General features: G+C 50.6%; 1 protein-coding gene across 1 annotated transcript; it reads left to right on the top strand.

The window, feature by feature from the left end:
- Positions 1-6: 6 nt before the first annotated feature.
- LOC103460048 (uncharacterized) lies at positions 7-8852 on the top strand. Its single transcript, XM_081614713.1, has 4 exons — positions 7-637; positions 1543-1792; positions 1878-2276; positions 5483-8852. Exons 1-4 carry the CDS (start codon positions 271-273, stop codon positions 7641-7643), a joined length of 3177 nt encoding a protein of 1058 aa, XP_081470839.1. The 5' UTR covers positions 7-270; the 3' UTR covers positions 7644-8852.
- Positions 8853-12094: the final 3242 nt, after the last annotated feature.

Below are 12094 nucleotides of genomic sequence, written 5' to 3'. Positions count from 1 at the left end.
ACAACAGAAGAAGAAGAAGGCTTGGCTCTTCCTGAGCAAAACGACGGAGAAAGAACCATCGAGCCCCAACCGGGCCAGGCAGAACCCTCCATACACAGGCCGGAACAGGAACCGGGCCAAACAGCCAAGCAGGGCAGAACCCAGTCCACGTGGGCCAGAACCAGAACCAGGGACCCACCAAACCTGGAGCGGGTCCCCAGTCAGAGCAAAGTGGGTCGGTGGTCCCGCCACTCCAAGATCGTCAGCGCCAACCGGGCCCTGTTTGAGGGGATGGGGTCCGACGTCACCGGCATCGGCCTGTTTGAGACGAACCCGGTGGTGGACCCGGTCCTGATGGAGAATTCTGAGCGTATTCTCAGCAAGGTCCAAACCCTGGCCCGCATGTACAGCGCCAAAGCCAGCACCATGAAGGGCCCGCTGCTCCACAAGCGGGTCAGCACCATCAGAACCCAAGCATGGGTCTCAGCAAGGCTGTCAGGACTTTCTGCTCAGAACCGGGACAGAAGTCCATCACAGCAAGAAAAGGAGTCCGAAGCCCAGACCGGTTCTGAGACCAAAACACAGACCCACGTCTGCAGCGGACCCATCCAGAACCAGACCCAGATCCAGGAGGGAAGGCCAGAACCGCAGACAGACGGTTGGTCCATTTTCAGTCGGGTTCTGTGAACGTGAGAGCAGGAAGAATCATCAGCAACTTCTGATCCAGATCCAGAACCGGATCCGGGTCTTCTTTAGGTCAGCCAGCAGACCAGAACCAGAAGACCTGAGAGTTCTGGAGGGTTGGGTCGACCCTGCTGCAGTAATCGATGCCACTTTGGACCCGTCTTTATGTGGCTCTGCAGGTTCAGGTCAGAGGTCAGAGGTCATCCAGATCTCTAGAACAGTTCCTGTTCTTCTCATGAATGAATCACAGGAAAGTTCTGAGATGATTCTTCTTGGTCCCGTTTTGTACGTCACTAGAACCGGACCTTTTAGAACCGGACCTTTTAGAACCCGACCTTTTAGAACCGGACCTTTTAGAACCGGACCTTTTAGAACCCGACCTTTTAGAACCCGACCTTTTAGAACCCGACCTTTTAGAACCGGACCTTTTAGAACCCGACCTTTTAGAACCCGACCTTTTAGAACCGGACCTTTTAGAACCCGACCTTTTAGAACCCGACCTTTTAGAACCGGACCTTTTAGAACCCGACCTTTTAGAACCCGACCTTTTCAAACCGGACCTTTCGAACCGGACCTTTAGAACCAGACCTTTTCAAACCAGACCTTTTAGAACCAGACCTTTTCAAACCGGACCTTTTAGAACCGGACCTTTTCAAACCGGACCTTTCGAACCGGACCTTTAGAACCAGACCTTTTCAAACCAGACCTTTTAGAACCAGACCTTTTCAAACCGGACCTTTTAGAACCGGACCTTTTCAAACCGGACCTTTTCGAACCGGACCTTTAGAACCGGACCTTTAGAACCAGACCTTTAGAACCGGACCTTTCCGGTTCTGCTCAGCAGGTTCTAAAACGTCTCCACCTGTTTCTGCTCTCTAGACCCGCAGCAGGAAGAGCCGTGGCCCAGTGTGACCCGGACCAGGGACCAGCAGGACAGTCTGTCCAGACCCAGGGAGTCCACCTGCTCCAGAACACCAGGACAAGGTCCGTGTGATCAGAACCAGGCCGTGTCCTCCAGAACCGGGCCGCAGCCCCAGGGGTCCAGCCGGGACTCTGCTGCAGAGGAAGAGGAGGAAGATGAAGCTGCTGCTGTTTCTCCGGAGCCTGAAGAGCCGCAGGAAGCAGGCGGGTGAGTTCCTCAGAGCTGACCTCTGACCTCAAGGTCGTGTTCTCCAGATGAAGGTCGGACCTCAGGTGTCCCGTTCCTCCTCCAGCCGGCCGGACCAGGACGAAGGGCGCCGTGTGGACGCAGCGGGTGGACAGCAGACATCTGGGGACGTCTCCGCTCCGCCGGCGGTCGCCGAGGGAAACGGACCCGACAGAGACGCAGCAGCTGGACGCCACGAGGAAGACCAGGGGGGTCGTTCTGGGTCGATCCCAACTCCAACAGAGTCCAGAACCACAGGGGAACCGGGCCTGACCGAAGAACCGTCCCCAAGACCAGCTGGGTCCACTGGGCGGCCGGACACGGTCGACCCGATGGACCATACGACCGCCGCTCAGAAAGACGAAGCTCCGCCCAGTCCGTGTTGGTCCGACTCGCTGCTGGCCGGGGCCCGCCGGGCCTCAGCGGTACCGTGGACCAGCAGCAGCTCACCGGAGACGGAGCGAAGGTGAGCTCTCAGGAAGACGTCAGAAATTAAACTTAAAGTGTTCAAAATCCAAACAAGAAGGAAAATCGGAGCCTGTTGGTACGGAAGCTGAATCCTGCCAACATTTCTTCATGTAATTAGAGGAAGCCGACTTACCTAAAGTGTCCACCAGGGGGCACAGCATCGCTCTGAGTCGGTGGGCAGCTCCAGGCCTGGAGGGCCGACATCCTGAACCTTTAGATGTCTCCACTTCTACACACCTGAGTCCAATAACGAGGTCGTTAGCAGAACCGGACTGGACTGAGGAGGAGCTGTTGGGTCCAGGTGTGTTGAACAGGGAGACGTCCAGCAGCTGCAGGACTCCGGACCTCCAGGACCAGGACTGCCCAGCCCTGGTCTGAGACCATTTTAACTCCAGTCCGCTGAAGGAGCTGCTAATGATTTACTAATTTATGATTTATTTTAAAAAAACACCTTTTTTCTAATTTAATGTTTTAAGAGGGCTGCACAGTGGCGCAGTTGGTAGAGCTGTTGCCTTGCAGCAAGAAGGTTCTGGGTTCGATTCCCGGCCCGGTCTTTCTGCATGGAGTCTCCATGATCTCCCTGCATGGTGGGTTTTCTCCAGGTACTCCGGTTTCCTCCCACAGTCCAGAAACATGACTGTCAGGTTAACTGGTCTCTCCAAATTGCCCCTAGGTGTGTGTGTGTGTGTGTGTGCATGGTTGTGTGTCTCTGTGTTGCCCTGCGACAGACTGGCGACCTGTCCAGGGTGACCCCGCCTCTCGCCTGAAACGTTGGCTGGAGATGGGCACCAGCACCTCCTGACCCCACTGAGGGAAAAAGGGTGCAAGAAAATGGATGGATGGATGTTTTAAGACAAAGAAAAATGTAAAACATTGTCAAAACAACATGGACACATTTTATCACATGGGCTTTTAAGATATTTTGATATTTCTGGAAAATGATGTAGGAGCCGCTCAGAGCTCTGGTCTGAGATTATAAATCAATCACTGGAGCAACCAGGCGGTCCGACCCAGTCTCTGTTCTGATCCAGTAATCAGAACCAGATTCAGCCGCCAACTTTGTGCACAATAACAAGGAATTTGACTTGAGTTCTGCTCGGCTCTCAGTCAAAAAAAGCAAAGATATGAAAAAGAATAACTTTTGTTCTTTTTGGTTTTATAAACATATTAAAGAAGAAGATGATTTTGACCTCAGTCTGACCTCAGTGCTGACCCAGTCTGACCTCATTTTGACATCATTCTGACCTCAGTCTGACCTCAGTCTGACCTCATTCTGACCTCAGTTTGACCTCAGTTTGACCTCATTCTGACCTCAGTCTGACCTCAGTCTGACCTCATTCTGACCTCAGTCTGACCTCAGTCTGACCTCATTCTGACTTCAGTCTGGCCTCAGTCTGACCTCGGCATTCTGGCTGTTGGCAGCTCAGCTGCTCAGGTAGAAACCGTCTCTGCAGCGCCGCCATGAAGGTAAAAGTCTGAACAGTTCATGTCCAGCATGTGTGGGATCTGCAGAGGTGATAGCTTCCCGTTTTGTGACCCTTGACCTGTACCAGACCCTGATGGAGGGAAGGTCAGCCTGTTGATGGTTCCCTGCAGTCTGGGCCGGTTCTGGTTCTGAGGATGATCCAAAGCAGGCGGTGATGGACGAACACAGGACCGGCTGACCAGAGGATGAGTCGGACGTAGGGCTCATTGCTGCATGACTGAAGCTCCAGAAACATCAGATCTGCGTCAAGCTGCAGCTGTTGGAGCAAGATGAAGCAGAAACTCCTCCGCCTGCGGACCAGATGACTTCCTGATTGGATCCATCAGTCTGTCTGGTTTTACTCCTGGTCAAAGGTCGGGTTGAAACCCGATAATATTTACCTCACCAACATCTGCCTCCTCACACCGGCCAACGCGAGACACTGAAGCCGTTTTCGCACTGCAAGGACCGGACCGGACCGGCCCGCTTCGGTCCGGTTCCACCCGGACTGCAGCCCGGTTGTGTTTGCATATAACTGAGGGCATCGAATCTGAAGCTGACGTCATTATTTTGAAGCTGAACATGGTTTCGATGCAGCAGCATCTTTTCCTCAGAGATGCAGCGGAAAACCGATCAGCTCATTCTGAACTCGATCAGTAAGGAGGAAAACATGACGTCATCACGGGACCAGGTGACAGCAGAACGCTGAGGGGATTCATCGCTAATTAAAAATAATAATAATAAAAATATTAAAAAGGGCACTTTTTATAAAATACAGTAAGAACAGTTTAGTGAGAGCCAGCTGGACCCGATCAGCGGCTGATTCTAAGCAGCCCCGCTTGGCCGGCCCGATTGGAACCACAGCTCTTGTGGTTCCAAGGAGCCGACTGGAACCGGGTGGAACCAGCTGGAACCGGGTCGGAAGTTCTAATTAAAACACAGTCGGCCCTACTGTGAGCCCGTTCCGTTCCTTGCAGGGTGAAAACGGCTTAACTGAACCTTTTCTCCATTTGTGCCTTTTAAAAACAGACGTGGAGTTTGTTTTTCCGGGCTGTGTTCAGATGAAGTGTTGAGTGACGGACGCTGAGAGTTTCTGCCTGTGAGCTGCAGTTGGTGGCCTCTCCTTGATGTCAGCTGGAAGCAGATGAACAGTCTGGTGTAATTCGTCTCCACATGTGGGACTTAAAATAACTTCAGTTCTGCCGGTTTTCTGTCCTGAATGCTCTGCAGAACTCAGGAGAAATGACCCAAGCTGCACAAATAATGGAATCATTCAGAAACAACAAGGACAAAACCTCTCAAACCTTCATGAACGCATGAAAACCACAGCTTGGTTGCTTCCTAATGGCAGAGACTCCAGGAATGGAGCCTGACAGTGAATGTTTGTTTACCGCTTCACGTTCTCGTGAAACCGAAGGGCTGCCATCAGTTTGACCTCCTGCTGGAACGTAGATGGACCAGAATGGCACAAGCCGGGTTCCAAGTGTTCAGCTAATAGTCGGTGAAGTTGTTACTCATCAGTGTGTAATGACTCATCACTGGTTCATCCACAGGCTAGAGGTGTGATTCATAAAGACGCATAATCACAGGTCCAACAAACAGCAACATTCCTCTGACAGGCTGCAGGTCTGGGCTGAAACTGGGAGGAGCAGCTGCAGTCAACTAGACAGACTGGAGAAAGTTCTGCACTCTGTCTGGTCTCTGCTTCCCTCTTAACTTTGTGTTGTTGTTGTTTTCAGGAAGCCAGACGAGCCGCTGTCTGGACCGTCCCTCAGGACAACAAGCCCCGTCCCCTCAGTCTTCAACGCCGGCCTCGTCCATCGCTCCCCGTCTCCTCTAAGATCTGCCCCTCCCTGCTCCTCGCCCTTCAGGCACATCCCAGTGTCCTCCCCTACTCCAGCATCTCCTGCAGCCTTCACTTCAGCGCTGTCCTGTTTGTCCCCCACTCCCTCTACTGTCTCCTCTGTCAGAAGCCCAACTCCATCTCTAACTCTGTGTGGAAACTCTTCACCATCAAGAGGAACACCTTCCTCCCCAACGCCTCCCCTCCATTCCCCCACTTGTCCCTCCTCGGCTTTTAGCAGATCTCTAGCTGCCTCGCACATCAGCCAGTCCATCAGTCAGAGTATGTCTAAGAAAGGAACGGCCCGACAACAAGCACCGACCATAAAGCTGATGAATCCGAGTCCCTCCTCCACTCCGGATCTGCGACGGCGCACACCTTCACCGAACCCTCCTACAGCTCAGCTAGGCCCCAGCGTGCCGGCTTATACCCAGCTGGGGTGCACTAAGGAGGGGTACCAACATCCCAGATGTCCCCCGTCGTCGGTCCGGTCCTCCTGTCTGTCTCCGCCTTCTGTTTCTCAGTGCCCTCCCTCTCCGTCGGCAGGCCTTCGTCAGCCTCGGTGCTCCTCCCCTTCACCACGGCCTTCCTTCCTTCACTCCAAATGTGCCTCACCACAACTTGGCAAGAAGAACATCAACAACAATAACTCTGCTGGGTATGTAGGTGGCGCTGTCAGTAATGGAGGTTGCCTAGGGGCTGACGGCCGAACCGAACCCCTCCAGAGTCAGTATCCTCTGTGGTCCGGATCTCACAACCGTGTAGCGCGGCCGTTTTCTGCATCTGAACCCAGCTCACGAGTTCAGTCTCCAACTCCCACCCCAACTCCAGCATCATTTGTTTGCCTCTTCTCCCCACCGCCACAGCATAACTACTCCTCCCCCATGGCGAACAAGCCTCCCAACCCCCGGAGTTCACGGGTCGGAGGTTCCCACAATCACCTGGACCTCCGTTTGGACCTACCAAGGGCTTCCTTTGATGGTTCCAGTTGTGGTGATTCCTCTGCATGTGTGAGCCCCCGGATACTCTCCCCTCCTCCTATCGGGGTGCCAGTTTGGACAAATAATGTAGCAGCGCCTCAACCCAGGAACCCTCGACATTCAGCTTCCCCTTCCTTGTTTCCATCCACTTCAGGATCTCAGACCTACAGGATTCCTTCCTCCCCTCTTCCCTCCCAAATCGCCCGCAGGCCCCTTTCCTCCACACTTTCAGACAGACCTCCAAGTCCAGCCCGGAGCGCACAGCGTCGTTCCTGGGCGGACTTCGGCCAAAGATCCCTCGGCTTCACTGGATCCATCCGAGGATCCTTTGAACAGCAGGAGTCCTGTCTGATTAGTCCAAGCAGTGGGTGGTCCTCCCACAGCAGCTCCCTGTCCTGCCTAAGCCCTCGAGCCGGTCTGCAGTGCCCCCTCTCCCCAACCAGGTTAACCTCTGGTAAGGGTGCTATTAGTGGGCAACATTTTACCAGCGTCCCTTGGCCAGACGTCCGAGAGTTGTCAAGCAAGTACAACGGAGAAGACAGTCCAGAAACAAGTCCCACTGCGCCCATGTCTCCAGTACACCTCATCACTTCCCCATGTCCAACGGACGGCCAGGCCGACTGGGGCGAACCACAACTGGAGGAGGGAAGCTGTCGCACTCAGCTGATCTGTGCTTACGTCAGCCGGCCCTCTCACCAGCAAACTGTTTCCCCCTCCTCATGCCTGATCTTCTCCCCCTCTGGGTTGACCTCCCCTCCACCAGAGTCACACCAGTTCCACAGCCTCCAGAGGCAACCTCAGGTCACTGCCTCGCCCCCTCCACCCTCAACACTCTCCCCTTCGCCCATCATATCATCCCCTTTGCCCAAACAGGGGAGCCAGAAGGCCAGTTATGCCACCACAGTGAACCTCCAGATTGCTGGAAGTGGCCGAATAACCTCGTTCAGCACCGCCCAGGTTAGCCTGACTCAAACCCTGCAGGGCGGAGCTGGTCCTCCAGGGAGCCAGGACCAGATGGCGAGAAGAGTGAGCATCAACGGACTCTCGCCTGTTCCTCAGGGGTGCAACAGGCCATAAAGGGAAGAACGGCGGTCATGGATTCGGTTCTGAGAACAAGCAGGCAAACAGGACAGAGAACGACAAGCTTGAGGAAAGATGTGAACTTATCCAAACTGTACGGACAACATGTTCTTTAGCTGCTGGTCAAGGCCCTCTGGATCCGGTCTTAATCTGGACTTCAGAACTGCTATTTGACCTAAACATGAGGAACGCCGGTCATTTGATTCAGACTTCCAGATCCCGGCCATGTCAGTGAGTTTCAGTTGGTTGTGAACTGAGAAGAACATTTTGGATCTGAAGAGATTTACTCACACATGGATCACGAAGTCTTTGGACATTTGGGGTCCAAAGACAATCTACACAACTCAAAGCTGGACATGAAGAACTGGGATGTCCTGGACAGATTTAAGGTTCCCTGAAATGAAAGTTTTAATGTTCTTTAGCTCATGTTGGAGAGCAGGAGGACCTCTGAAAGGCCGACACCTTGAAGTTTAGCGTTATTTTATTCTGTAACAACCTGTAACTTTTTAAATCTTGTTTATTCCTGTTTTTATTTATGAAGTTAGTCTCCTCCTTTTTGGCACTTAATCTCCTTAAAGTCCTCTTGGTGTTTTTGCAGAGTTCTTTTTAAACGACGTGTCTGCAGGTTCTCGGATGACTTCAGACCAAACTTGTTGCTGTCTATGGTTCCGTGTTGCTCTCAGCGCTGCGGCCCGATAAAGTCCAGCTCGTTAAGATGCTCCATACATCTTCCAGCTGTGTTAACAAATACTGTCATCATGTCGGTTACATCAGGTCTAATGCATGTAGGGTTTGTTCTGGTCCGGAGGCTCGATGTCTCACCAGACTGCTGGAGACAAACTGGGATGATCTTTGTGACGGGACAGAAATAAAAACTAGTTTCTCCATCTTTGGGTCCAAGAGGTTTCAGTGAAATGTGATGTTTTGGCTGCGAGTCTAACAGATGCATGAGATAAATCCCACATGGATCCACAACACGGCGAACACAAACTGCTGCCGTTGGGCATAAAGATCCAAAGTGTGCAGCTGATAATCCTGAGAGGCGTTGTGCCTGTAAGAGGACGCTGAACCGTGAAGCTGTGATAACATGCAGCAGTTTCAGTTTTACTTGACGTCTGGCAGTCTTTGACCTGCAGCTTGCTGTGCAGCTCAGGGTCCATTTCTGTCTTACAGATGCTGGTTTTTAATAAACTTCACAGACTTAAACTCCTGTGATCTGGTTATTCTGGCAGTTCTACAAATGGGTATGGATGTGTAAGTTGGAGCCATCATGATGAGTGCTGGGCACCGCTAGCTAAAAAACTAGCTGCGCTAGTCCTAAAACGATAGTCATAAACATTAGTCCCGCTAATGCTAAAGGGCTATACCAACACGGTATTTAGGGAAGCTAATGGTAAAGCGCTAACTCCAACCATATGTCCACCCACCATGTGTCGGTGACATAATATGTGTTGCTACTTAACACAGCACCGTCAGCAGGGTCAGCTTTACCTGTGTGGTTGCTGAGTTTTGCTAACTGCTAACTCTGTCGCTGACTTTGCCAAATGCACCGCAATAAAGCTTTGGTCAAAAAGCAGCGATGCATTCTGGGTACAGAAAAAACATTTGCTTCACTGCATCTCACATAGACATAATATAAGGATAGACCCTCATGGCCGCTCTCGCCTATTGTCGCTGACGAGAGTTAGGGCGGCCATCTTGGAGCGAGATTTAGGGCGGCCATCTTGGAGCGGTCCACCACTCCACTCAGTGTTATGTGTTTAGCAGCACAATGACGTATCAGCGCATTTAATCGATCATAACACGCTTTTTTGTTACTAATACATAGTTCAGCATATTTAAATATGCTTAGTGGCTATAACAATAGAATAGGAATGGAATATTCTGATATTGATGAATGATGAGCAGATTACAAAGCACACAGCCGTTCATCATTTATTATGAACGGCTGTGTGTATAATTTATTATAATACATATTTATATAACTATACAAACACAAATAATGATTAATACTGAATAATATTGGATACATGTATGTATGTATGTATGTATGTATGTATGTATGTATGTATGAAAAATGTTCAGCTGACTAGTTCTATCTTCAGAGATTCAGCAGCTGAGATTGAGTCCAAACTCCAATGTGATTCATCCTGCAGTGAATCGTCTCTCTTTATAGATTCTCCCTCTTCTTCCTCACATCGTGTCTTTAGGAAACCTTCAAAACAAAAACGGAAGATTTGGGATGTATCTTACTAGTGAAAGAATTACATATAAATAATAGTCTTTACCACCTGTGTAAACTTTGCTGGTGAATGTTATAACACATAATATAAGTTTTATAATATGTGTTACATTGTTTCATTTCTAATGTTGGCTCTTGTGTCAGATAATCTAAGTCAATGTTAGAGAATAATAATCTTTTTTAGACTTACAGAATCTCAGTTATCCTTCATAGCGGCTGAACCCGTATTACACCGAGCACTGTAGCTAATATTAGCTGGTATCTCGCCGGTGGACATAAATACAGTAAAGTAATATTCTAATCACAATATATACACAATAATATGTCCATCTTACTTGTGAAATGTTGTCTGTGGAGCCTCACATCAATAGTCCATCGATCAGAACAACAATATCCCTCAGTGCTGAGGCATCTTCTGCTGTTTTGGTTGAGCAAAGTAGGAGGGACGACCTCTCCAAGATGGCCGCCGTATTTCCTGCGCCGGAGCAGCTAATGCGGGGTCTACTCTTCTATTATGTCTATGGCATCTCAGGTGGAAAACGTGAGTAGAGGAAAAGGAACTGCTGCATAAAGAGACTTCAAAATAAGAGCATGAATACAAACGCCTATTTGAAGAATTCCTAGCAGTTGAGAACCAAAACTTCAACAACAGATTTGGCACTTTATTAAACTGAAATTTTACCTAACAAATGAGTTAGCACAAGTAAATTTTAGTTCGATATTAGCTAACATCGTACCAACACAGTCTAGCGGTTATGCTACATTGCTAAACTCAACCATGTTGATACCATCATGTCATCGACAAAACATGTTTACAACACAGTGTGACGCCCTCAGCAGGATCAATTGTCTCATTACACAGTTACCTGTAAATCAGTGCTTCATAATTTATCTGAAAAAACTGATTTAGGGGACGCTAAGTATGCTAAACATCTAAAGCTAACAAAAGTGTTAAATTATAAACTAGCAGTTTAGTGGGGATTTCCACCATCATGATGATGATGTTGGGTTGATGAGCTGCTCTGGTCCAAACTGGGAAAAACCGCCCAGGCGAACAGCAGGCAGAAACCCCAAAACGCCCCCAGTATGAAGAACCAACATTAGGGCCACACCTGGTGAGGGACGGACACCAAGCAGGACACCTACCTGTGCAGGTGAGAGAGACAGACTCCACCGCCTGCTGGCAGCAGAGTCTCCTCCACCCTCAGTGTTTGGAGAGCATTCAGATCCAGGTCCAGGACGGTTTCAGGACTGGTTCAGGACGGGTTCAGGACGGGTTCAGAATGGATTCAGGACGGGTTCAGAATGGGTTCAGGACGGGTTCAGGACGGGTTCAGGGCGGGTTCAGGACGGGTTCAGGACGGGTTCAGGGCGGGTTCAGAATGGGTTCAGGACGGGTTCAGGACGGGTTCAGGGCGGGTTCAGAATGGGTTCAGGACGGGTTCAGGGCGGGTTCAGAATGGGTTCAGGACGGGTTCAGAATGGGTTCAGGACGGGTTCAGGACGGGTTCAGGGTGGGTTCAGAATGGGTTCAGGACGGGTTCAGGGCGGGTTCAGGACGGGTTCAGGACGGGTTCAGAATGGGTTCAGGACGGGTTCAGGACGGGTTCAGGGCGGGTTCAGAATGGGTTCAGGACGGGTTCAGGGCGGGTTCAGGACGGGTTCAGGACGGGTTCAGAATGGGTTCAGGACGGGTTCAGGACGGGTTCAGGACGGGTTCAGGGTGGGTTCAGGACGGGTTCAGAATGGGTTCAGGACGGGTTCAGGACGGGTTCAGGACGGGTTCAGGACGGGTTCAGAATGGGTTCAGGACGGGTTCAGGGCGGGTTCAGGACGGGTTCAGGACGGGTTCAGGGCGGGTCTCTCATTTTAAAAAATGATGCAGACTCAACGTCTAACTGCTGAGTGGCTTTTGCAACATGACATGGTGACATATCAGTACCATAAAGTGTTATTATCAGATTGAGTCTGTTGGTGTGAAGGTCAGTCCTCAGAGGTTGTTGGATCTTTGGTCGCTCCAGAACCATAAACAGCAAATTCACAGAAACATCAGAAAATCAGTGGATGACTTCAGGTGAGACGTTTGGGCCTCACTGTTCAAAACTAACAGTTCAGCTTCAAACTGAGTCATGTAGAAAAATGAACATAGAAACAGCTCATGCTAGCATCTACAGCAGATCCGTGTTACTGAGTCTGACCCTGTTCT

Source organism: Poecilia reticulata, chromosome 13 (assembly GCF_904066995.2).
Source record: "Poecilia reticulata chromosome 13, P_reticulata-male-v2, whole genome shotgun sequence".
In the NCBI taxonomy this organism is placed as follows: domain Eukaryota; kingdom Metazoa; phylum Chordata; class Actinopteri; order Cyprinodontiformes; family Poeciliidae; genus Poecilia; species Poecilia reticulata.
Note: the sequence above shows the minus strand (reverse complement) of the source record. Positions and strands in the feature narration are given on the sequence as shown.